The sequence below is a fragment of the Micromys minutus genome (assembly GCF_963924665.1).
Source record: "Micromys minutus genome assembly, chromosome: 3".
Classification (NCBI taxonomy): Eukaryota; Metazoa; Chordata; class Mammalia; order Rodentia; family Muridae; genus Micromys; species Micromys minutus.
Genome location: NC_137972.1, coordinates 71,681,260 through 71,703,233, shown reverse-complemented (window position 1 = coordinate 71,703,233; position 21,974 = coordinate 71,681,260). Strand labels below are relative to the sequence as shown.

At 48.6% G+C, this 21,974-nt stretch overlaps 1 protein-coding gene across 4 annotated transcripts; it reads left to right on the top strand.

Moving 5' to 3' along the window:
* The first annotated feature begins 6,154 nt into the window (after positions 1–6,154).
* On the top strand, positions 6,155–20,424 carry NR2F2 (nuclear receptor subfamily 2 group F member 2). Of its 4 annotated transcripts, none has more exons than XM_080914566.1 (3): positions 6,155–6,376; positions 14,200–14,727; positions 17,476–20,424. In XM_080914566.1, the coding sequence occupies exons 1-3, from the start codon at positions 6,334–6,336 to the stop codon at positions 17,748–17,750; spliced, it is 846 nt and encodes a 281-aa protein (XP_080770692.1). In that variant the 5' UTR covers positions 6,155–6,333; the 3' UTR covers positions 17,751–20,424. The 4 variants fall into 4 exon arrangements, with proteins under 4 accessions (XP_080770692.1, XP_080770691.1, XP_080770693.1 ...); XM_080914565.1 differs by lacking the exon at positions 6,155–6,376 and adding an exon at positions 10,767–12,620; XM_080914567.1 differs by lacking the exon at positions 6,155–6,376 and adding an exon at positions 12,559–12,694.
* Positions 20,425–21,974: the final 1,550 nt, after the last annotated feature.

Here is a 21,974-nt window from a genome sequence, read left to right as displayed (position 1 = left end):
TTTGGACATATGAACTTTTAGCCCACCGAGATGCTTCTAGAACTGGGAGAGTACCTCCACCATGGGCTTATACCTCCTTTGCCAAACCCATCATCCCCGGACCACAGAAATGCCACCACATTTGAAGCCAACTGAAATATATTTTCCTAATCTCATCCAGACTTTGTGGCTCTAATTTGGCTGCTGACACAATCTTTAAATTAGCTTTTGATTCAATGAAAGAAGGTAAAGCATGTCTTGGGACTTGTTTGTTTAAATCTCTTACATAATAATATGCCACATACATATACATATATGTGCTACTGTAATAATATACAGATTGTTAAATGTTGTTAAGTCGAATGTGGGTGATCAGTTAAACAGACGAGAGGGAATTCACTTCATTCTATTTTCTTATTCTTCTAAGTCCATCTTCCTGGAGTATGCCTTGATACATGAGACTGTTGTCTTTGAATAGAAACCCTTACTTGCAGGAGGTTGGAGAGAAGATGGGGTGGGGCATAAGTGAAGGGTAGAGTGATCTAAAGCCCTTACAGCTACAGTGCATTTATTCTCACTTCTTTTCTCTCTTTCCCTCCTTGGCTTCCATCCTCCTCCTCCTCCTCCTCCTCCTCCTCCTCCTCCTCCTCCTCCTCCTCCTCCTCCTCCTCCTCCTCCTCCTCCTCCTCCTCTTCTTCCTCCTCCTCCTCCTACTTCTCCTCTTCTTCTTCTTCTTCCTCCTCCTCCTCCTACTCCTCCTCTTCTTCTTCCTCCTCCTCCTCCTCCTCATCCTCCTACTCTTCCTCTTCTTCCTCCTCCTCCTCCTCCTCCTTCATTCCTTGCATCCTTTTTTTAAAATCAATCTTTGGGCTGTTTGGTGTAGTTAACCACCATTCTGTAGCCAAGACCAAGAAGGGTTAATGGAGACTAAGTTAACACTCCCCAGGAATGAGAGGGTTACTAAGGGGGATGTAGGAGGCTGATCCTCTCACACCTGAACACACCATTCTAATCCACTAGGATTCCTTTTTTTTTTTTTTTTAAATCCCCTTTTTGGAAAACGGTTAATTGGGTCTGCATCTATATGTTTCCTGTTGTACTGAAAGAATAGCCTGGATTTAATAGCCGAAGTTGCCTAGAAAACTGAGCAATGGGAAGGTACACCTTTGGCACACAGATACACACAAACACACACACACACACACACACACACACACACACACACACACCGTGTACACGCATACACACAGTAGGCAACTATCTGTTTCTTTTGAAAGATTTCCCTCCCTTTTGACGAAAAGCAGAAAAGAGGCAAAGACTTGTTCTCTTTCTTCACCTTGTGCCCTAACCCTCCACCTCCAAGAAATTAGAGTCTACTTGGATGTTTACAGCAGCTGTTTCGAAGCTCTGGGTTTGTTCACAGCAGCGAGACTCTCGCGCTTCAGAGTGGAAGAAAAAAAAAGCCTTTCTCAAGCCAGAATATTGCTGCTTGGCTTTGCGGAGGTTTTCTACTCCTGTCCAGTAAATTCTAACCAACGTCCCCGTGAACTGGAGTTTACCTCCCAGCATCTAATCTTTTGGGTCCTAGATAGGTCCCCACTTGTTGGGGTGGGACCTGTTCCTGCGAAAGCTGATTCCCTCTAGCCCAGAAGAAAAACCCGGCAGTACTGCGGCTTCCATTGGTGTCCCCCCCACCCCCGCTGCCTTAGACTTCGTTCCACCTGCGTGGGAGCTGAGCCCCAAACCTGGAACCCACTATTCTGCAGATTCCATGGCCGGGGGGAGGGGGTGACTGGGGGGTTGTCTTGCCACCCGGTGGCCGCCCTGGACACTGGGTGGATAGCAGGGTATCTCTTGATGAAGCTGGGCCACTGAGACTTCTTTAGAGATGCTAAAGGAGACGAGAGGTGGAGATGAATCAAGAAGTTGGAAAAGCCTGGAGTGGCACCTAAAAGAAGTCTCAAAAATGGCAAGGGAAGAAAGCAATCCACTGGGGCCAAACCTTGACTACCTAGGCTTCCTGGCCAGACTGCCCGTCCTTGTCCTGGCTTCGCGCAAGCCACCAACTCCGGTGGCCACCTAACCATTCCACTCCGGTGTGCCCCGGATGGCTCTCAAGCTTTCCGTCCGCGGTGGCCGGCTCAGCCCTATCTGCGAAGCCAGGAGGCAGACTCCTAGCTCTGGCCGCGCTGCCACCTTTTCCGTCGAGGATAGAAGGACCGAAGCCTGCGCTTAAGCTCCCTGGTGGTGGTCAGGCGGTTCCCCCTCGGAGCTGGCTTCCTCCCTCTCGGCCCCGCCAAATCCCGGCAAGTCAGGTCCCCTTTCGTCACCCCGGGGGCTTCTAATCACTCGGTATCGATTTCCCTAACTCTTTTCATCCCGGTGAAGACACATCTTAAAACACTCCAGCCCGGAGTGTGCTCTGGGCTTTATCCACACTAATAAAATGATTTACCCTGCTCTCTGCGCTCTCCTCACAGAGGAAAATCGTTCCAGCTCTGGCTATTTGTGTGTGATCAGTAAATATTTAGTGCGGTGACATCCTCAGCTAGGCTTCGGATCGATGCAGGGCCCACCGGGAGGTGTGTGCTCTGCGGGCGGGGCCGCCGAGGGGCCGCCGAGGGGACTTCAAGTGTCCTGGCCACCCGCTGCAGATTTACAGCCCGGGCGGGAGGCCCAAGGAGGGGAGAAGTGATGGGGGCAAAGCGGGTCAAGAAAATTGCCTTTTCAACCTTTTTATTTTTGACATTGAGTCACTTCCCCACGTTGCCACTGTCTCCTCCACACCTCCCCCATTCCTTCCCTAGGGCGCGCGGTGCACCCCAAGAGCCCTTTCCGGCGCTCCTGAGACTCGCGAACAACCCTGTGGCCCAGGACCACCTGTCAGAGGACTGCGTAGCCTCGCCGGGAGGCCCCAGCCTCTGCTCCGAAGGTCGTATCCTTCAGGGCATGAAGCTCCTTGCCCGCCCACGCCTCCTAAGGCCTCAAAGAGGTGGAGGAGCTCAGAGCTGCGGTAGCAGTTAGAAATCTGCTTCCCCCGGCATCCTTTTGGAGACCCCTGCTCTTTCTGTTCCTCCAGCATCTTGTTCCTGCTGCCAGTCGGACGGCGCAGGTCATTGGGTGGGAGATGTACTTTCTTCTCCACCAAACGCTCCTTTCCTTAGAAGCAAAACGGCGCTTAGCTGTGAGAGGTTGAGAGGGGGCCTACTCTTGGCAGCTAGAGGGTTGGGGTCCAGGTGGCTAGCTGTCAGCACTTATCCAGGGCATGCTCACACAACTTTATGATTACATAACCCCACCTTGACCGGGAGACCCCAGGAAGTGGGCTCGATGCTGAGTAGGACACTGCACGGCCTCATCTTGTCCTGTGATTCTTGCCACCTGGGACTGCTAAATTACCAGAGTTGGTTGTAGTCAGTAAGGACTATCCTGCCATTTTTCGGGGTTCCTCTGCTTGGGGTTTCTTCAGGTCTACAAGTCTCCAACCGCTGACACCCACCTGTTGTTAGCTGACCTGTTTCCCCCTCACCTGAGGCCTGGATCTTTATATTCCCCTGGGGCCCAGAGAAGAAGACACAACCCTGGCTGTGTCTACGCACCCCTCCCCATAACCTAATAGCCTAGCCGTAGTCACAACCGTGGTTTTCTAAAACGCCATATCTGCAGAGTGTATCTTTTTATACTAATGCATACTTCATTGCTCTGTCTTGACTGTCCACATAAAACAATTTAATTAGGGTGGGGTGGGGTTTTTTTGGGGGGGTTGGATGATTGGGGGGGCGATTTTGGAGAGCAAAGAGAAGAAATTCTGCCCGATGCGTATTGTATTTAGCACCAATACAGGCAGAAAATGTAGCACAAGTTTTTGGTTGAAAGAGCACCTCTGTGTCCATTGAAGGGCGTTGATCCGAAAAGGCAGAAAGGACAAGTAAAATCGATTGGAAGCGACCCTCTCTGTCCTTTTCACACCATTCAGAAACTCCATTCCTTCTAAGACAAAGCCCAGAGCCTTGGGAATTTACGGAGGGGAAAAGGAGAACTCCAGTCCCACAAGCCTCGAACACTTCTTTTTAAATCTTCAATATGCTACGTGAAACCTGCACTTGGTGGTGGACTCTTCTTGCATGCGTGTTTCAGTCCCCCACCACACCAGAGGAGCCATGCACTTTCGCCACCCCTCACCCCAACCCCTTGCCCCTGCCCTATGTGGCCTTTCAGTCAGGGAGGACCTGCCTTTTAGGGTTAGTGCATCTCTCACCTTTGACCCTCAAGATTGGAATGGCTACCAGAGTTCTAAATTTGGCCAAAGTTGAAAGAAAATGGCCACAAAATAATTGCTCCAAAGCCCAGTTCTGGTTCACTGCCTGAGCCACCTTACCCAACAGCCACCATCCCTATCCTCCCCCCTCCCCACTTCTTCTCTGGCAAAGGCTGCCCTTGCCACCTCTGAAGGAAGGAGTTAAAATGATCAGGACTGCATCTCTGGGTGGCGATGAGTTGCCAGGTCTAATTGGTCTTTCATTAGGTTATCCCAGGCGCCCAGACTGGGGAAGGTGGTCATCGATCAGACCTGGCTTGAGAAGAAAAGGAGGCGGGAGAGGAGAGCAAAGGAGAGGAGGGGGCCGGAGGAGAGGAGAGAGGCCCAGACTGAGATCACCCTCACCTGCCCAGAGCCGGCTCCCTGTACGAGATTCCCTCGACCTTCAACTAAGATGAAGGGGGGCGGGGCAGAAGGGAGGGGGCATTACTGAATTACACACGTGGCCTCCTTCTAAGAGACAGAGTTCACCTCCTCTCCGGAGGAGTCCCACTAGCCATCCACTCATAGTAACTGATGAGACAAACCCACAAGGAAAAACTTCTGTAGTGCCCTATTTATGGTAGTAATGAATAGTTAAAAAAAGATTTACACTTCTTATGATCAATATTCTGAGTTATTTCCCCCAAAGTATATAATTACAGTGTCTTCGGAGTTTCATCATTGTTTGAGGTGGCAAAACCATTTGTAATTTTCATTAGCCAGTAAACATGTAATTAACATTCAGCACTGTGTTTAACTTAATTCCTGTTTAAGACAAGGACAAGAAGGAGTGAAGAGCATTAGTTCCATTTGTCAAGTCTGACACACATCTTACCATAACAGTTTCCTAAAATACAAGATCCATGTTTCCCCATTATTCTGCTCTTAACACAAAACAAAACAACAACAACCAAAATCCATTAGTTGAAACTGTCCTAAACTGCAAGGGACACTCGGTCTCTACTCACTTCTCGCCACTTATTCTATCTCTGCTTCTTTTATTCGTTTGGGGGTGATTGATAAAGGGAGGGGATGAATTAAGTATTCATTATTTGAAGGCATGAAATGGGGAACCCCTCCCCCCAAAAAAGAAATAGATTTCCTCTTCAGGAAAGTTCTAGAATGGACAGTAAAAGGGGAGGGAGGCACTAATCCACAGGGGAGAGGGAGAAAAATCATTGGGGTGAGGGGGGCTTGAGTTAAAAGTAGAAAATGAGGATTCCAACTGATTCCTAGGAAAAACTGTTGGCCTCCTGTTTCAAGTTCTATCTTTGATCCAGGGTGAGAGGACCCTGTCTGCCAGTCTTAGGCTGCAGCTTCCCCTCCTCCTCTCCCACCTCTGTTTTTTTTTTTTTTTTTTTTTTTTTTTTCTTCCCAACTTGCTTTAGGATTAGCCTCCATCCCTCTCGACCCCAAACAGTGGAATTTGGCTGTGCCTCCGGTTGTCCTGCTTTGCAATACTGCCTATAGTTGTTTTCGGTTTTCTGCTAAGGCTGAGCCGGGTTGCTCCAGCCTCCGACTAAACTCATTAAGTTGGGAGGGTTTTTTTTTTTTTTTTCTTTTCCAATTGGAAGGGTGTTTTTAAAGTCTCCTCTTCCCAGCCCCAAACAAGGTGTAACAACGCACTCTTCCTTCTAAGGCATCAGATGAGAGACAAGAATCACTCCAGACATCTCCTACCTACGGTTTGGGTTTTTTTTTTTTTTTTTTTTTTTTTTTTTTTTTTCTTAAAGGCGAGGCTTGCATTCCTAGGCAGCTATGTACAAAGCTCCCTGAAGCCGTCTCTCTCTCTAAAGTTAGTGTGCAGGCTTTTCCAACGGCTGAGAGCTCCTGATACACAGGGAAACACTTCCTTGGGGTGGAGGATCTCTCCTTTCACCTTTCTTTTTCCCTGCAGACTAATGCCTACTTTTTTATCAGTTTGCACAATCGCTTAGATAAACACCGAGGAGGAGAGTCTCTTTAATTATCAAAGACACATCTTTTCAGGGGGCCAACAAAGCGTTTATTTCACCCGCCAAACTAAAGGAGAGTTCTTCCAGTTTAGAAGGAAGATGCAAGCGGTTTGGGACCTTGAACAAGGCAAATATGGTTTTGGTATGTTTGCTTACTGTATTTTTTTCTCTTTCTCTTCTTTCTCACTTTTCTCCTTGTGCCGTGTGGGGTTGGGGATGACTTGGGGCTTTTCAGAAAATCGCTTTGCTAACGTGTATGTAATGCCTCGGACTGTAGTTGAAGGGGTCTTGGGGGGCTGGGGGCAGTCAATTCAGTGCGTTGCCATATTTTATTACATGTGTGTGGTAGCAGAGGTGGAAGGGGGGGGATACAATTGCAAAGCTGCCAAAATATGATTAAACCGAAGCAAAAAGACTGCGGTTGCCTCCCATGTCCTCGTCCTGTCTTCTCCAACTCATTTCCTTCCATAGAACTGACTGAAAACAAATCCTATATGCCTGGTTTTCCAAGCAGCAGACTGACTGGGTTTGCTAGCGAAGGGGCTGCTAGGCTGGCTTTGGGTATCAGAATTTCCTGTTCGATTTGCCGCCGCGCTTCATTTTGCAACCTTGTGCAGCTGACAGGCAGGCAGGCAAGCAGGCAGGCGGGCAGGGACCAGAGCCTTGCCTGTCGCCCTCGGCCGCGGTTCCGGAAGGAGAGCCCACTGTTAAGCTAGGAGAATCGCAAGGAGAAGGGTACTCACCATCGGGCGGGGTGGTGGAGCTGGCGTGCGGATTTCAGGCAAGCGTTTACCTTTTTTGCTGTCTATTGCAACCGCGCCGGGCTGACTTTAGAAGCAATTCTGTGCTCTGTGCAAAATGTTCATGGAAGGTTCCTCATTTAAAAAAAAAAAAAAAGCCAGCGAGAGAGACGACAGAGGCATAAAGAAAAAGAGAGGAGGGGTGAGGGGGACGTACATAAACCCAGTTCAAAAAAAAAAAAAAAAAAATCACCTCTTCACTAGAGACTCCGGAAACGTAGAGGCAGCGAGATCCCAGCGCAGTCCGACCAAGCCACAGCCAAATATTTTTCAATCCTGGAGAATTATTCAGATTAAAATGTACAGAAGTTTCATTCTCCTATGCCTACGTGAGCCCCAAGTCGTTTCCCTTTAAGGGATCCTTTTCTTTTAAAGTTGGATTTTAGGCAGCGAGGACTCTTACACTAGGGGGCAGACAGATACTGTACTTACTCCAATCTTAAGCAATTTTTCCCTCCCAGCATATGCTCTGATTTAGCACTGTAAATTTTTCAGAGGACCCAACTCTGACAGCCCCTGGTGATTTTCAAAGTACCACAAGCCAGTGGTTAAAAATTGCATTGACTTGGAAGTTCAGAAGGACACAATGGAAGCCCCTTCCCTATTCACGCAGCTCCACTGTGGTGGAAGAGAAAAACACACACACGACTAGATTGAGGGAAAGGAGAAATTCAATGGATCCTGGATTCTACTGAGCTCAGAGTTAAACTAGGCATTGCTGGGGTCTGTATTCATATTGTGATTTAATCTGTAAAGAATTACAGACCAGCCAACCAGTTTCTTCAAGGACACCATATTTCTGGGAGTTGAAGATTTTTTTTTTTTCAGATTAAGACAAATGTTTTACCCTGACTTTGACCAGTCAAATAAAGCTCGACATCATCCTCATTAAAATAAATTTACATTTGCAGTAAAGGGCTTGGTGGAGTTTTTAAAAATACATGGATTTGTATTTTTAGGACTTTTTAAATCTTAGAGTTAAGACAGCTGAGTATCTATCTATAAGAAGAGCATTTAAAAATATTTTTGTTCCTTCTCACCCCTAATTCCGCTGTCCTGTCTCTTCATCCTCTCAGTAAAATTAACTACAATTCATATGGTGATTTTTTTTCTTCTCTTTCTAAACAGCATTTCTATAGCTAAATGAGTCCTAAAATTCAAAGTGAAGCACCTCTGACTCGTCGTTATATGGCTATGTGCCTGGCTAGCTGTAATTCCACAGTGTGTGTGTGTGTGTGTGTGTGTGTGTGTGTGTGTGTGTGTAAAATTTGGAGGCTATAATTTCTTTAGCTAGAAAAATAGAGAATACACAGACACATAAAGCTTCTCCTCAAAAATTATCTCTTCATGTATGTGTGTATGTGTGTGTGTAAAAAGTAATCTTGCCATAAAAATGGCTGCACTGGAAAAGCAAGATTAACGTTTCTCCATAATCAATTATGTTCATCTATTAAGTCGAGATGAAAATACCTATTAGGTTTCCTGTGTCAACCTCAGTCCCACTATATGCTGAGCTTTCCTCTGATCTGACATTCATAGCATCAAATAATTCCTTAAATCAGAGAAGTTAAAAAGAAGAACCAGACTTGTCTGAAATGATTTATTTTCTATCTTTCTTTCTTGTTCCCTATAGGAGAAAGTTATATGGTGTCCCTAATCAGCCAGAAATGCCCAGCCTGGCTTTACTCTGTGGCCACCTTATTACACACCAGGTTTATGATAGCCTAGTACCTGCTATAGCTTGTTAATTCTTAAAACATTCAAATAGTCACAGCACCTGCCACTTAAGTGCAATGTGTGATTTCAGTAGAGAAAGAGAGGGCTGAGAAAGATTTCAGGATGAGGCTTAAAAAGGATGGCTCTTTCTTTCTTTCTTTCTTTTCTTTCTTTTCTTTTCTTTTCTTTTCTTTTTTTCTTTGCCGAAAAGTCAGCCTCTGCCTGCCCCGTATCTTTATGCCCTGAAGGTCTCACACTTTGCCTGTTTGTATAAAAGAAGCTGCCTGAAAGCATAGTTTACTCATGTCAATTACATGTTCAGTTCATTTTATTAAAGTAATGTTATACTGCCAAATTTCTATGCTACCGAGGATGCTTTCTAAAGTTGTCGATTTACTCTTTGTAGTGTCCTCTTTTCCCCTTGTAGCTCAGCTTCTTTTATGTAAAAGAATAATGATATTAATTGAATTGCTGGTAAACGTGTTTGAGTTATGGATTTAGTTTTGGCTTGGTTGAAAGTATTCCCCATTAAAAACAAATTTCTCATATAAATATGGAATTCTCACAATCAACTAACTGGTCCTAATCAAACAAGTTTAGTCAGTGGAATATAATGTGTCCTGGAGGTTGAATCTCTATACTTTATAGTTAAAACTAAGGCACAAAGTCAAAGACACAGCAATACCAATGGTTTGAGCGTCTTGTGAAGAATAACATGGGGAATGGGGGTTGTATTTTTCTGCAGTGTCTCTCTCGAGGTAAACTATGGCGTGTCGTGGCTCTTGTGAGTTATGCTGGTATTATTTCCAATCTGGAGCAGGCTCTCTGGGTGTGCTTTAATGACTATATGGTATTTAAAGAGAATTTAAACAATGAAGTCCATATGACCTAGAAGCGTCGTCTAAGATGTCTTTGTCTGTGTACATTGACTAATGTGCATCTGATACATGTGCGTTTACATGTGTGTACAGAGAGTGTGCACAGGCGAGGCTGAGCGGCTGCCTCCCGCCTGTCCATCAGTGGACAGAAAGGTCTTTCTGCCTCTTTCATGACCGGGTGTGTGACAGGTCACTTGCTGGCCAGCTAGCTAAAACCAATAAGGGAGGATAAAGTTGAGAGGAATTTATTGTAGTTGCGTCATAACAATGAGGTGAAATCTACTGGTGTTTCTCAGCATCCGAGATGCTTCATTGGAGCAATTAAAATGTCAGCCCACAAATCTATAAAATATCAACCATCTAAAGAAAAAGGCAGATATGGAACGGTTTCTTTTCTTATAAACAAACAAACAAACAAAAAAGAAGCTACCAAATCGAACAAGTGATGAGAGTTCATTAAGCAAAGGGTTTGCCACCACTCGATCTAGTCAAATCTTTTCGTTTGCAAGCCCAGATCCCGGCACCTTGCCACCTCCGCTGGGTACCCCTCTACAAAGAAGGGGAGAGCATCATTCAGTCTTTGGCATCGTGAGCCGTACGTAATGCGCCTGGGAGTCCCGGGTGGACCGTGAGCTGCGCATTTAGAGGCATCGCCAAGTTGCGAGAGACTAAGTCTTTGGCTTCATCCTCAACCCCTCGCGGAGCCTTTAAGAGGCGTAGTGTGTGCGCCGCGCGCTAGTCTTGTCGCCAGGGCAGAAACCTAGGGTGCGGAGTGCGGGGCGACCGGGGTCCGCGCTCCGTGGCCCTCCCAGGCCCATCCCCCTCTCTGTGGCCCGGGCTGCCCGGCCACCCGTCCCCGCCCCCCTTCGTCCCCGGGCGCCCCGCGCGGCTGTCGCGACGCCGCTCGCGCTAGGACCGGGCTGCTCCTGCTGCCGCCATGGCGGGGCCGCCGCGCTCCGGCCAATGACGACGAGGGGGCGGCGCGCGCGCGCCGGGCCAGGCCAACCCCGGCGGCTGCCTTATAAGGCGCGCCGTCGCCATGGCAACGTGCGCTAAGTTGCAGCAGTCGTGTCAAAGTTCACTATATAGAGAGCTCAGTGAGCTGATCGCGGAGAAGCCACTTCTGCCAGCCCCGGCGCCTATAAATCGCATTCCCTCCCGCGCCCCCCTTTTTAGCATATTTGATCACTTTGATTCTGCTCTTTTCTCTCCGCGGTGTGTGCGTGCGTGAGCGCGTGTGTGTTTTCTTCTCCTCCTCCTCCTCTGCCGGAGTTGCCTCCTTTCTCCGGGTGCCGCGCTGCTCTTCCCTCTTTCATTCTTTCTCTCCATTTCTCCCCCCTCTGCGCACGAAGGATGCGCTTCTAGGTGCTGATCTGCCCTCCTTTCTCTCTTATCATCTCTCCCCCGCCGCCGGCGAGTTGACTCTTTCCCTATGTGTGTGAGGCGGCGGCGGCAGCAGCAGGAGCAGCAGCAGCAGCAGCAGCAGGAGCGGCGGCTCCACCGGCGGCGGCAGCAGCAGCGGCAGCAGCAGCGACTCCACCGGCGGCGGCGGCGCTAGACGCGGCGGCTCCGGGCCCGACCCGGAGGCTTCGGCGGCGGCAGCGGCGGCGGCGGCGGCCCGGGCGGCCCGCGGGGAGCAGCGAGCGGCCTCCGAGAGCGGCGGCGGCGGCAGCGTCCGGAGCGAGCGCGGCGCGCGCCAGGCGCCCGGGGCAGGAGGCGGCGGCGGCGGCCCAGCGCCAGGACGACGCCGCGCAGCGCCGGACGCGGACCACTTTCATGCTGATTCCCCCGGACCCGGGCAGAGCTCCGGCCACTCCGCGGGCCGCCGGCCTCCGCCCCGGCCTGCCTGGCTCCCAGGGCGCGCCCGCGCCCGGCACCTCCGCTCTCCCAGTCCTCCTGATTTCGATGGCTTTCCTGAATGGCTGACTGTGGGCTGCCCTGGACTTGGCCCCCGGACAGTCGCCTCTCCTTCTCCTCTTCCTCCTTCTCCTCCTCTTCCTCCTCCTCCTTCTCCTCCTCCAACTCCTCCGCTGCACACTAGATCTGAGAGCGAGAGAGTGAACAAGAGAGGGAGAGAGGGAGGGAGAGTGAGAGCGAGCGAGATCTTTAGAGAGATTTTTTTTTTTTTTGCCTCCTACTTCTGTCTTGAAGCCAGACAATCGACTTGCAGCTCTCCCTCCCCTCCCTCTCTCCACGTTCTGCTCCCACTCGCTTTCCCCTGTCCCCTTGCCCTCCCCTTTTGACGGAAAGCCCCCCGAAACCAACAAAGCTGAGCCGAGGGAAACAAACAAAACAAACATACCGGGCCAGACAAGCAATCGACAAAACTTTGCAAAAGCAAAAACAAAAAAACAAAAAAACAACAAAAAAAGGAAAAACTAACTAACCTCAATCAACTAGCCCTAAGCCACCCGGGGCGCCCTCCCGCGCCCTCTCGCACCCTCGCACACACAAAAGGCGGCGCGCCGGAGCCCGAGACCCGGGAGCCGCCACCACCCCGCCGCCGCCCGCAGCCAGGGGAGCAGAAGTCCGGACGCGGCCCCCATAGATATGGCAATGGTAGTCAGCACGTGGCGCGACCCCCAGGACGAGGTGCCCGGCTCTCAGGGCAGCCAGGCCTCGCAGGCGCCGCCCGTGCCGGGCCCGCCGCCTGGCGCCCCGCACACGCCACAGACGCCGGGCCAAGGGGGCCCGGCCAGCACGCCGGCCCAGACAGCGGCTGGCAGCCAGGGCGGCCCTGGTGGCCCGGGCAGCGACAAGCAGCAGCAGCAGCAGCACATCGAGTGTGTGGTGTGCGGGGACAAGTCGAGCGGCAAGCACTACGGCCAGTTCACGTGCGAGGGCTGCAAGAGCTTCTTCAAGCGCAGCGTGCGGAGGAACCTGAGCTACACGTGCCGCGCCAACCGGAACTGTCCCATCGACCAGCACCACCGCAACCAGTGCCAGTACTGCCGCCTCAAAAAGTGCCTCAAAGTGGGCATGAGACGGGAAGGTATCGGCCTCTCATTTCTTCCCCCTTCGCCCGCGGTCCCGGGGCTCTGGGTGCGTTTGGCTAGCCGGCTCTGGGTAAGGACACAGAAACCCCGAGCTCTCCGTGTTGCAGTCGGAGGGGACTTGGTACTAGGAGCGGGATCTGCACTGCAAGCCAGATCAGCCCCCACCCCCACTACAGTCCGCATGCTTTAGCAGACTTTCCTTCTCCAGTCTTTCTCCCTCTCTCTCCCTCTCCCTTCAGACTTTCTTTTCCTTTGCACTGAGAGTTCATTCGAGTTCACCTTTCTGCGAGAAATGGGTTGCTGTTTGTTGTTGTTTTAAAGTCCCCTCTCACTCCTCTCTTTCCTTGTTTTTCCTGCATGTTCAACATATGTCCCTCCTCCTTACCCCGCTCCCCAACCCCCACCTTCTCAAAAAAAAAAAAAAAAAAAAAAGCCAACCTGAGATTGTACTTTTGTACAGGGGGTTCAAATTACAAATGGCAATTTTATGCACTTCGCCGTATTAACGCTGCCGCCTGGGCAGAGCTCATGTGACCCCTCCATGGATTAACATTCTGCTTAAAAAAATACCTCTTGTTTTCCTTTTTCCTTTCACTTTTGAAACGTTAAGAGCACTGTAGGGAGTAGGAAAGTGTGGGCCAGGGGACTTGGGCCGCTGCTTTCCTTCTGCTCCAGTTGGGTCTTTGTGATATAAAATTATCCCAGAGCCGGGAACAGTGCTCTACCAATGGCGCGCTCCGCGCCGGGCGCGGGCTTGCGGGTTGGAGCGAGCCAATGCCGGGGTTTCTTTGTGTTTCTGCGAGAGCGGCTCTCCCGGTCCTGAGTCAGATAACAGAGGGTGCCTGAGCCTCGCTGGCTTTCTCCGGTCGTCACGGGCCTTGTCTGGGCTCCGCCAGCGCCCCACGCCAGCTCCCAGCCTCTCTCCGGCTTCCTCTCCTCTCTGCCGGCCTCTCTCTCTTTCTCTCTCCGCCCTTTCTCCCTTGTCTCTCCTCCTCCTAGCTGAGCTCACGGATCAGGCAAAGACGCCAGACCTAGACTCTGTCTCTCGCTAGGGTTTTCCCTCCTTGGCTGGGATTGAGGTTACAAGGTTTGGGGACAGTCGTTCGGAGGTGGCCACAGGCCATCTGGAGTAAACCTCAATGTCTTGTGCTAAAGCGACTTACCCTCCCCCTACACTCTCCTCTCGTTCCTTCTCCAATCAATAAGAAATAGCAGCTGTTTAGCAGTTTAAAAAAGAAAGGAAAAGAAATGAAAGGTGCTCTCAGAGTATGCTACACCCCGCTTACAGCTCCAGGGACCCCCCATTCAAAGTGACTAATTCTGGGCCCTCAGCGGCGAACCAACCCTAGATGGGCCTCGCAGGCAAGTGTTGATCTCTGGCGATCAGAGCTGACCTAGAAGGTGATTTGTGAGGAGTGGTGGCCGGCAGGCTGGCAACAGACTCTTGGGGCTGTCTGTAGCGGGCCTGGCTGTTTTCTGGCTCTGTTCTAGGGCCTGGGACAGGTTGGTGTCTTGTAGAAGAATGCAGGATCAAGGCTGATCATTAACTGTGGAGTGTCTCCTTTCCTCCTGCAGCTGTACAGAGGGGCAGGATGCCGCCCACCCAGCCTACCCACGGGCAGTTTGCGCTGACCAACGGGGACCCCCTCAACTGCCACTCGTACCTGTCCGGATATATTTCCCTGCTGCTGCGCGCAGAGCCCTACCCCACGTCGCGCTTCGGCAGTCAGTGCATGCAGCCTAACAACATCATGGGCATCGAGAACATTTGCGAACTGGCCGCACGGATGCTCTTCAGCGCCGTTGAGTGGGCCCGGAACATCCCCTTCTTCCCAGACCTGCAGATCACGGACCAGGTGGCCCTCCTTCGCCTCACCTGGAGCGAGCTGTTCGTGTTGAATGCGGCACAGTGCTCCATGCCCCTCCATGTCGCCCCGCTCCTTGCCGCCGCTGGCCTGCACGCTTCACCCATGTCAGCCGACCGGGTGGTCGCCTTTATGGACCACATACGGATCTTCCAAGAGCAAGTGGAGAAGCTCAAGGCTCTGCATGTCGACTCTGCCGAGTACAGCTGCCTCAAGGCCATAGTCCTTTTCACCTCAGGTAGGAAGGAGACCTGTTCTCAGATACCCAAGAGCTGCCAGGGCAGAGTTAGGGCCTTGGGAAAATGGCCAGCCCAACACTCCCTTTAAAAGACTAAACTGTAGAGTGCATTTTGAGGTGGGGACATGATATAACTGCTGGCTTGTCCTGGGATGAAGAATATTCCATACATCCTTATGTATGGAGCCATACATATATGCATACATACATACACATATTCATACATAAGGGGCCTTAGGGCCTCTCTGGCCCCTTCCTCTTATGCAGTTGCCCAACCTAGAATGTACTCTGTTGTTTCCTCCCTAAGCCCAGGCCTTCTGGGCCTAGTTGGCCCCCAGGGAATCTTCTAAAGCTCTGGGCTCCCCCCCCACACACACTCTGGCTAGGACCTCAAGAAGATGGCCCTGGACACATTGCAGCCTTGGCATCATTTCTGTAGGAGAAACTTTGTCCCTGCAGGGAGAAAGTTTGCCTGTGAACTCAGTAGGAGTTGGGGCTCCAGGCAAGTCCAACTTGAGAGCAGCAATTTTCAAAATCACATTCTCATTAAATAAGAGCCGTGCACCAGGAGAAGGGGTATGCTGTCAGAATGGGGCAGGAGGGGCTAAAGGACTACCCCAACTGCAGGATGTCTGTAGGGGGCTGAAGGCTGGCCTCTTGCTTTCCCTGTTCCGGCAAACACTTCAGACAATTTTGAGGCAACCCAATGTGTGTGCCAACTTGGGCTGGATCTGAATGTTGCCGGAGAGGAGATAGAAAACCATCCTTGACTGTAGGAGGAAATCTAATTAGTTTGCATGTAGTTTAACCTGTGGGAGTAACAGATCTGATATTCATTAACACTTGAGGCCAAATGATGTTTGAAAAGTGTCTGGCTTTGGGGGGGCACACCTGAGCCCTTTGGCTGCCTCCAGTCTGAGTTCAGCCATAGCCCAGGTGGGTGGAAATTACCCCCACCCTTCACATTCTTGAACTAAGTTCTCAGCTGATTTCTTTGTCATGGATGAGAATCAAAAGGGGTCCCTGGTTAAGAAGAACAAACATTTGGACCTTGTCAAGCCCTGAAGCCTAGTCACTCGCTCCAGAACTTTAACTTTATAGTCAGAAAACTAGAGACTGCGAGGTAATGGGACCAACTGATAGACCACAGTCTCTTCTTTATTGTTTAAAGATGTCTGTGAACCAAATCATTAGCTGAGTGTCCTGCACACTCGTTCTCCACCTGCCATCTTTTATGAGTTACTGTTTATCACACACACACACACACACACACACACACACACACACACACACACACACACACCAGGTCACCCCAAACCCTGACGTCCAAAGTCCTTAGATAATCAATCAGAGGGCACCACTCTGGCCAGGCCAGAGCTGTATGCAGAAGGTTAAATCTGGTTTGTTCTTCCCATGAGCCTGTCATATCTAGAGTGTTTGCTTGACACAAATGTAGTGGCAGGCTAGTCCTGTCCCTTAGCCCCGCCTTCACCCCTTCTCATAACCTGATACCCGGTCCATGTTCTCAGATGTTGGAGATGGCTGGTAATTTCTTCATATTATTGTTTTATCTTCCCCCCTTTCCCCTTGGTTTTTCAAGGGAAGAAATGCCTGGCATTGGCAAAAACAGTTTAATTTATTACTGTTTGCAAGATGTGGAGGCCTGTGTAGAGAATGCAGATGGCCTCACAGAAAGATAAAGGTCCCTGTTATCTGATGCAGAGGGAGACACACAGTTCCAACCAGAAGGGAAGGAGCCCTAGACAAACAAATCTTTCATTGCTGACCACAGACACCTAGGCGTTCTGTAGACACATGAAGTCCTGGACACAGTGGAGGAGGTTGCATGTGTGTTCTGGTTGTGGTGACTGTTTTTGAATATCTGTTTTAATGATTCACAATATGCATGTCTTAACCTCAGTCTTGTCTGGGGAGCCCTGAAAGGTCAGGTCACAACCTGAACTGCCTGCACCAAGGAGCATCTCATTTCAAAGGTCCTTATTGTAATTTCACATATCAGGGGGTGGGGGGGGGGAAGAAAAGTGTTTTCCTGCAGATAACAGGGAGGGGGGATGCTTCTTGGAGAGACCTGGGCTTTAAAAAAAATAAAGGGGGGTGGGAGAAAAGGGAGAGAGAAGAAAAGGAGGGGAAAGAAACAGCTCAAATGAACAGAGAGATCACAGTTTGCATGGCTGCCCTTCAATAGGCTAAACTGACAAGATCAGTTTTAAAGGGCCACTTAAATCAGTTTCAAAGACTGGAGAAAAATGAGTCGCCCCTCTTTGGGGAGAATCTGAGGCAGGATCTTGGACGCCATTACTGAAAGCTGGGCCAGGATGTCACACCGCCACCCCCCCCCCCATCCCCATGCACACTATATAATAAGCCAAATTTAGAGGATGGGGGAAGAGGTGTGGATGGTTGTGTTCTGTCTGTCTGGGTACTTTGCACCAATGAACTCTTTTCCTGGGCCTCCCAATGACCCAGCCTGAGGAATGGGGCAATGAAAGCCTGCATCACCCAAGCGTGTTTTATTTTAAAGTAAACACTCCAGGACTGTCTCAAGCTTTGTCACCTCCCTCCTCCCACTTGAAGTCTTCAGTGTATAAGCATTTCCTCCAACTCTGGCTGGGGCAGCTTGACAGAGCACTGTAGGTACACCTCAGGTGACCCATTTCAAACCTCTTAATCTGATGAATTCTCTCTCCCCTCCTTTTCCCACTTTTTTTTTTTTTAACTTTCTTCCAGATGCCTGTGGTCTGTCTGATGTAGCCCATGTGGAAAGCTTGCAGGAAAAGTCCCAGTGTGCTTTGGAAGAGTACGTTAGGAGCCAGTACCCCAACCAGCCAACACGGTTCGGAAAGCTTTTGCTCCGTCTCCCTTCCCTCCGCACGGTCTCCTCCTCAGTCATAGAGCAGTTGTTTTTCGTCCGTTTGGTAGGTAAAACCCCCATCGAAACCCTCATCCGGGATATGTTACTGTCCGGCAGCAGTTTTAACTGGCCATATATGGCCATTCAATAAATAAATAAATCAAAATAAGGGGGAGTGAAACAGAGAAAGAAAAGGCAAAAGACTGGTTTTGTTTGCTTAATTTCCTTCTGTTAAGAAAGGATGTTACAAGTTTGCTAAAAGAAGAGAGGGGAAGAATTTAATGGACTGTGAATTTCAAAAAAAAAAAAAAAAAAAAAAAAAAGAGACAGAGAGAGAAAGAGAAAGAGACTGCCAAATGAACTTTTACAGAATGCATTTAAAAAAGAAAACAACTCCTGTGTTGGGCAGAACAACTTGCTACTTATCATTTTTGTATAAAAAGGAAATTAGTCTTTTTTTTCTTTTTGGTAAATTTTTGAAAAATATTGCTAAAAGTGCATTTAAGAGATTGGGAGAAAATCAGCAGAATGGACAAAGCAAGTCATTTTTTTCCAAATTATTAATTGTCCTGTGTCTCTGTACCTCTAGCTGTTTTTTTTTTAACTTTTCTGGTTCCAAACCAGTTTATTCTGTGGTTCTATAATAAGTTTTGATATAATCTTGGCTTCTTAAAAACTGTGTATCATTAAAATATATGTTCTGCAAGAATTAAAACTGAGTCCATGAAAATAGCATAGGAAGACATAAACTTTAAAAGGCAACTCAGAGATGGTGGAAATGCACTTACAAGTGGTGGCCAAATTTTTTTTAGGTGAAGTTGAGCACTCTAATTAGCAAGCTGGAGGAATCACATCTACACTTAACTTCTTCTACCCCTACCCCATACCATGACAAACCTATCTTTTAAAAAAAAATATTTTAAGAAAGAGAAGGAACTGTGGAATGTATTGGCAGCCAAGAAATGTGTCCAAGACACAAGCTGAGGTTTTGAATAAAAAGTGAACTTTTGTAATTTGAATTGGGTCTCCCCCCCTTAGTTCTTGAATTGTTATGAATCCTATATCTGTTTGTATATTTGCAAGCCCTTTGTATTATAATTGTTGATATTTCCCCTTTTTAAAAAAATACCATTGAAATCAGCATGACAAAATAACACTGTTGGCACTTATAGGTAACGTGATTGATTCAGTATCTTAGAGTTTACAGTTTGTGTTTTTAAAAAAACTGAAGGTTTTTTTTTTAAGTGCAACATTTCTGTATACTGTAAAAGTTATAATAACTGAACTGTTTGGTCGAGTCTTTGTGTGTTATATTCCAAGGAAAATTGAAAGTATTCAGAAATTAAAATATTATTTGATATCTGAAACCTGCTTGGCTGTCCCCAGTCACTGTCTTTGCATCGAGCTGAGCCCCTGTGAGTTCTCGCTGAGCCAAGGGGGCCCCATTTGTTTACTCCCTCAATCAGTTTGTTCAAAGGTAGACTAGTGTATTTGCCTGTTTAATTTGGGTGTGGGGGGAGAGCTGAAGTTAATGGGTTATCTATGGTTTAGGAAGTGCCACACTGAAATAGTTAGCCACCCTCATTCACCTAATCCTCCTTTTAATTAAAAATGGATTTTCCAGGAAAAAAAAAGGCCCTTATATTTGTCACACTTAAGTGCCTGCTTAGGGAAGGTATTGTGAAAAGTATTAGAAATCTTGAGATCAGTATCTATTTTATGATCAGAAAAAATGCTCTTTTGTACATTTCTGACAGTTATGCAGAGGACTGTTCAAGCAAGCTAATCACAGAACTGTAAATAGAGGGCAGTTGTTTGCAGTGAGTTTTTCCTTAAGTAAGTGTGTTTTATTTTTATTTTTTAAATATCCTGTGGTTCTCATCTAGGGTGGCTGTTGAGAGGATTTTAAATACAGTGATGCAGCTGCTAGCGATGAAGGGTCTGTTTTTCATGTATATATATATGTATGTATATATATATATATATATATATATATATATATATATATATATGAATGATAACTTGCAGTTGCCCTGCCTTTCCCCTCCCCCTCCTTCTTCAGTCTGTGAGAGCATAGGCCACAGGTCAAGGGAATCTTTCCCACTGGAGTTGTGTACATGAAAAAAAGAAAGCATGAACATTTGGATATTTCAGATTGTATAAAAACAATCTACACTGCTCTGGGATCCTTCGGTCTTAGAAACCAATTTTTTGGGAGAGAAAGGGGGAGAGAGAAGGGAGAGAGAGAGAGAGAGAGAGAGAGAGAGAGAGAGAGAGAGAGAGAGAGAGAGAGAGAGAGAGTTTGGGAAGTCAACTATTCGGTTCAGTTCCTTATTCTCTTTTCCTGGTTTGGAAAGAACTCAGTGCTGGGAACTTGCAAGTTGTTCTGATGTAGACTTCCCAAGCTGCTCTCCCTGATGATACTTTTTACCATGTTGTGGTTTAATCTTAAAACAAGGGAGGGGGCTGATGACAGAGGTGGAAGAAAAGAGATGGTTTTGCCAAGTGCATTAAACTTTGATGCTCAGTTCTGGTGCATACATGCAGACCTGGAAACTGCCTGATTTGGCCAGAGATCTCTATCTGACCCTCATCTTCCCTCTGTAGATATATAGATATATATAAAAATATAAATATGAATATAAGTGTGTTTTACAGCACAGCATCTGACCTGTAGATGGAGGTTTTATTGGTTGTTTATTTTCCCCTCTTGCAAGTGCTACCCATGTGAGTGTGTGAAGTTTCTCTACTAAGTAAAACACGGGCCCTTTTTCTTGTTTGTTTTGTGTTAGCTTATTGTAAACAGCCATTTGTTGTAAATTATTATTGGCATTAAATTATAATTTATGATTTTCAAAGCAAAAGACAGTCCCTGTTTTATTATGCTTTTAAGTATGTGTTCTAGGCGCTGACAAAAAACAAAATCTCTGATTCTAAGTTTCAGCGATGAGCTTGGGGGTCTTCAAGGCAGAAAAAACAGGACTCAAAATTTTTCAACGGGTTAAAATAAAACCCCTTGTATACGTTTAGAGTGGCCGGAGGAGGATCTGTTTAGAGTCTTGAGTTCGGTTTAAGTTTATTGCATTTAAAGAAAGTTTTTCTTTTCACGCTGAGTTAGAACAAAAGATCTTTGCTGCGACTGAATTAGACAAAAGACGAGGGCTGGGACCCAGCGAGTGGGTTCTGTGTGAAATTGACGAGATCTTTTTAAAAAGCTGCTAAACATGGCGACTCTTTCCCTTCAAGTGTCTCTTTTTCCTTGCTGGGTTTTTTTTTTTTCCCTCCTCCATCTGATCTGAGCTCGCTTTATTTCTTTTCCCAACCCCACTCCCCCTCCTCCTGGCGCTCGGTGGTGTGAGAGAACCCAGTTAGACGCGAAATGCAACAATGGTCCGAGGAGAGAGGGAGAGAGAGGGAGAGGAGAGGGGCGATCGCTCCTTCTTGCCACTTTCAAACAAACCTGGGAGAAGATTGAGCTTCGGGGGAGAAGGAGGGGGGGGGTTCTAGCCAGTTCGCTCGACTCACGATTGCCCTACCTCGGCCTTTCACGTAGTGCGTGGCCAGGCCGGGGGAGGGGGGCGGGGGCGAGGGTCTGGGGCTCAAAGTTAGCGGGAGATGTCCGGGGCTGGGTCGGTGGCCACGGCCCGGTAGAGCATCGATCGGGCGGCGGGGACAGGGTCGGGAGTTGGCAATGGCTGCGGGAAAGTGCCTGTCCCCCCCCCCGCCCCCGCCCCCAATGCCTGCGCCGCAGTGTCCCGCCCTAGCCCGGGAAAGTCCGGGGTGCCCGGAGCGCCCAGCTGCTCTCCTGGGACGTGCACCGAGCGGCGACGGGCGGGGGGTGGGGGCGGGGGGCGGTCAGGGGGAGCCTGAGCGTGTGAAAACTCTGCCTGTAAGCTCGCTTTTGACTTGGTCCTATGAGCTGAGCCAACATGGCGTCTCCCATTGCACTGCGAGCGCCGGCTGCCAGGCACCGCACGGCCGAGTAATAGAAAACACATTGGTTACCAAAAGGGAAGGGGGAGAAAAAAAGGGGGTAGGGGGAGGACTAAGGGCCATTCGGTCTGCAGGCAGAAATCCCTCTTTTAAACTCTGGCTGGCAAGTGAGAGCAGCCCTCGATTATTGTATAATTAAAGCAATAGCGTTTACAGAGAAAATGTTGGTGACCCAGGACCCTAACCCCTCTTTTTTGACGCTCCCCACCCCCTCCATATATTCCGGAGAGTTGATTTCATGCACCCTCTTCTTCGAGCATCAAATGCAAAGAATAAAAATCGGTATCCACAAACGATCTTAAGTGTTTGAATGGTATAGGGGGAGGGGGAGAAGCCAGTATTTACAGACCTGGGTCAGTTCCCCACGCTCATTAAAGCAGGG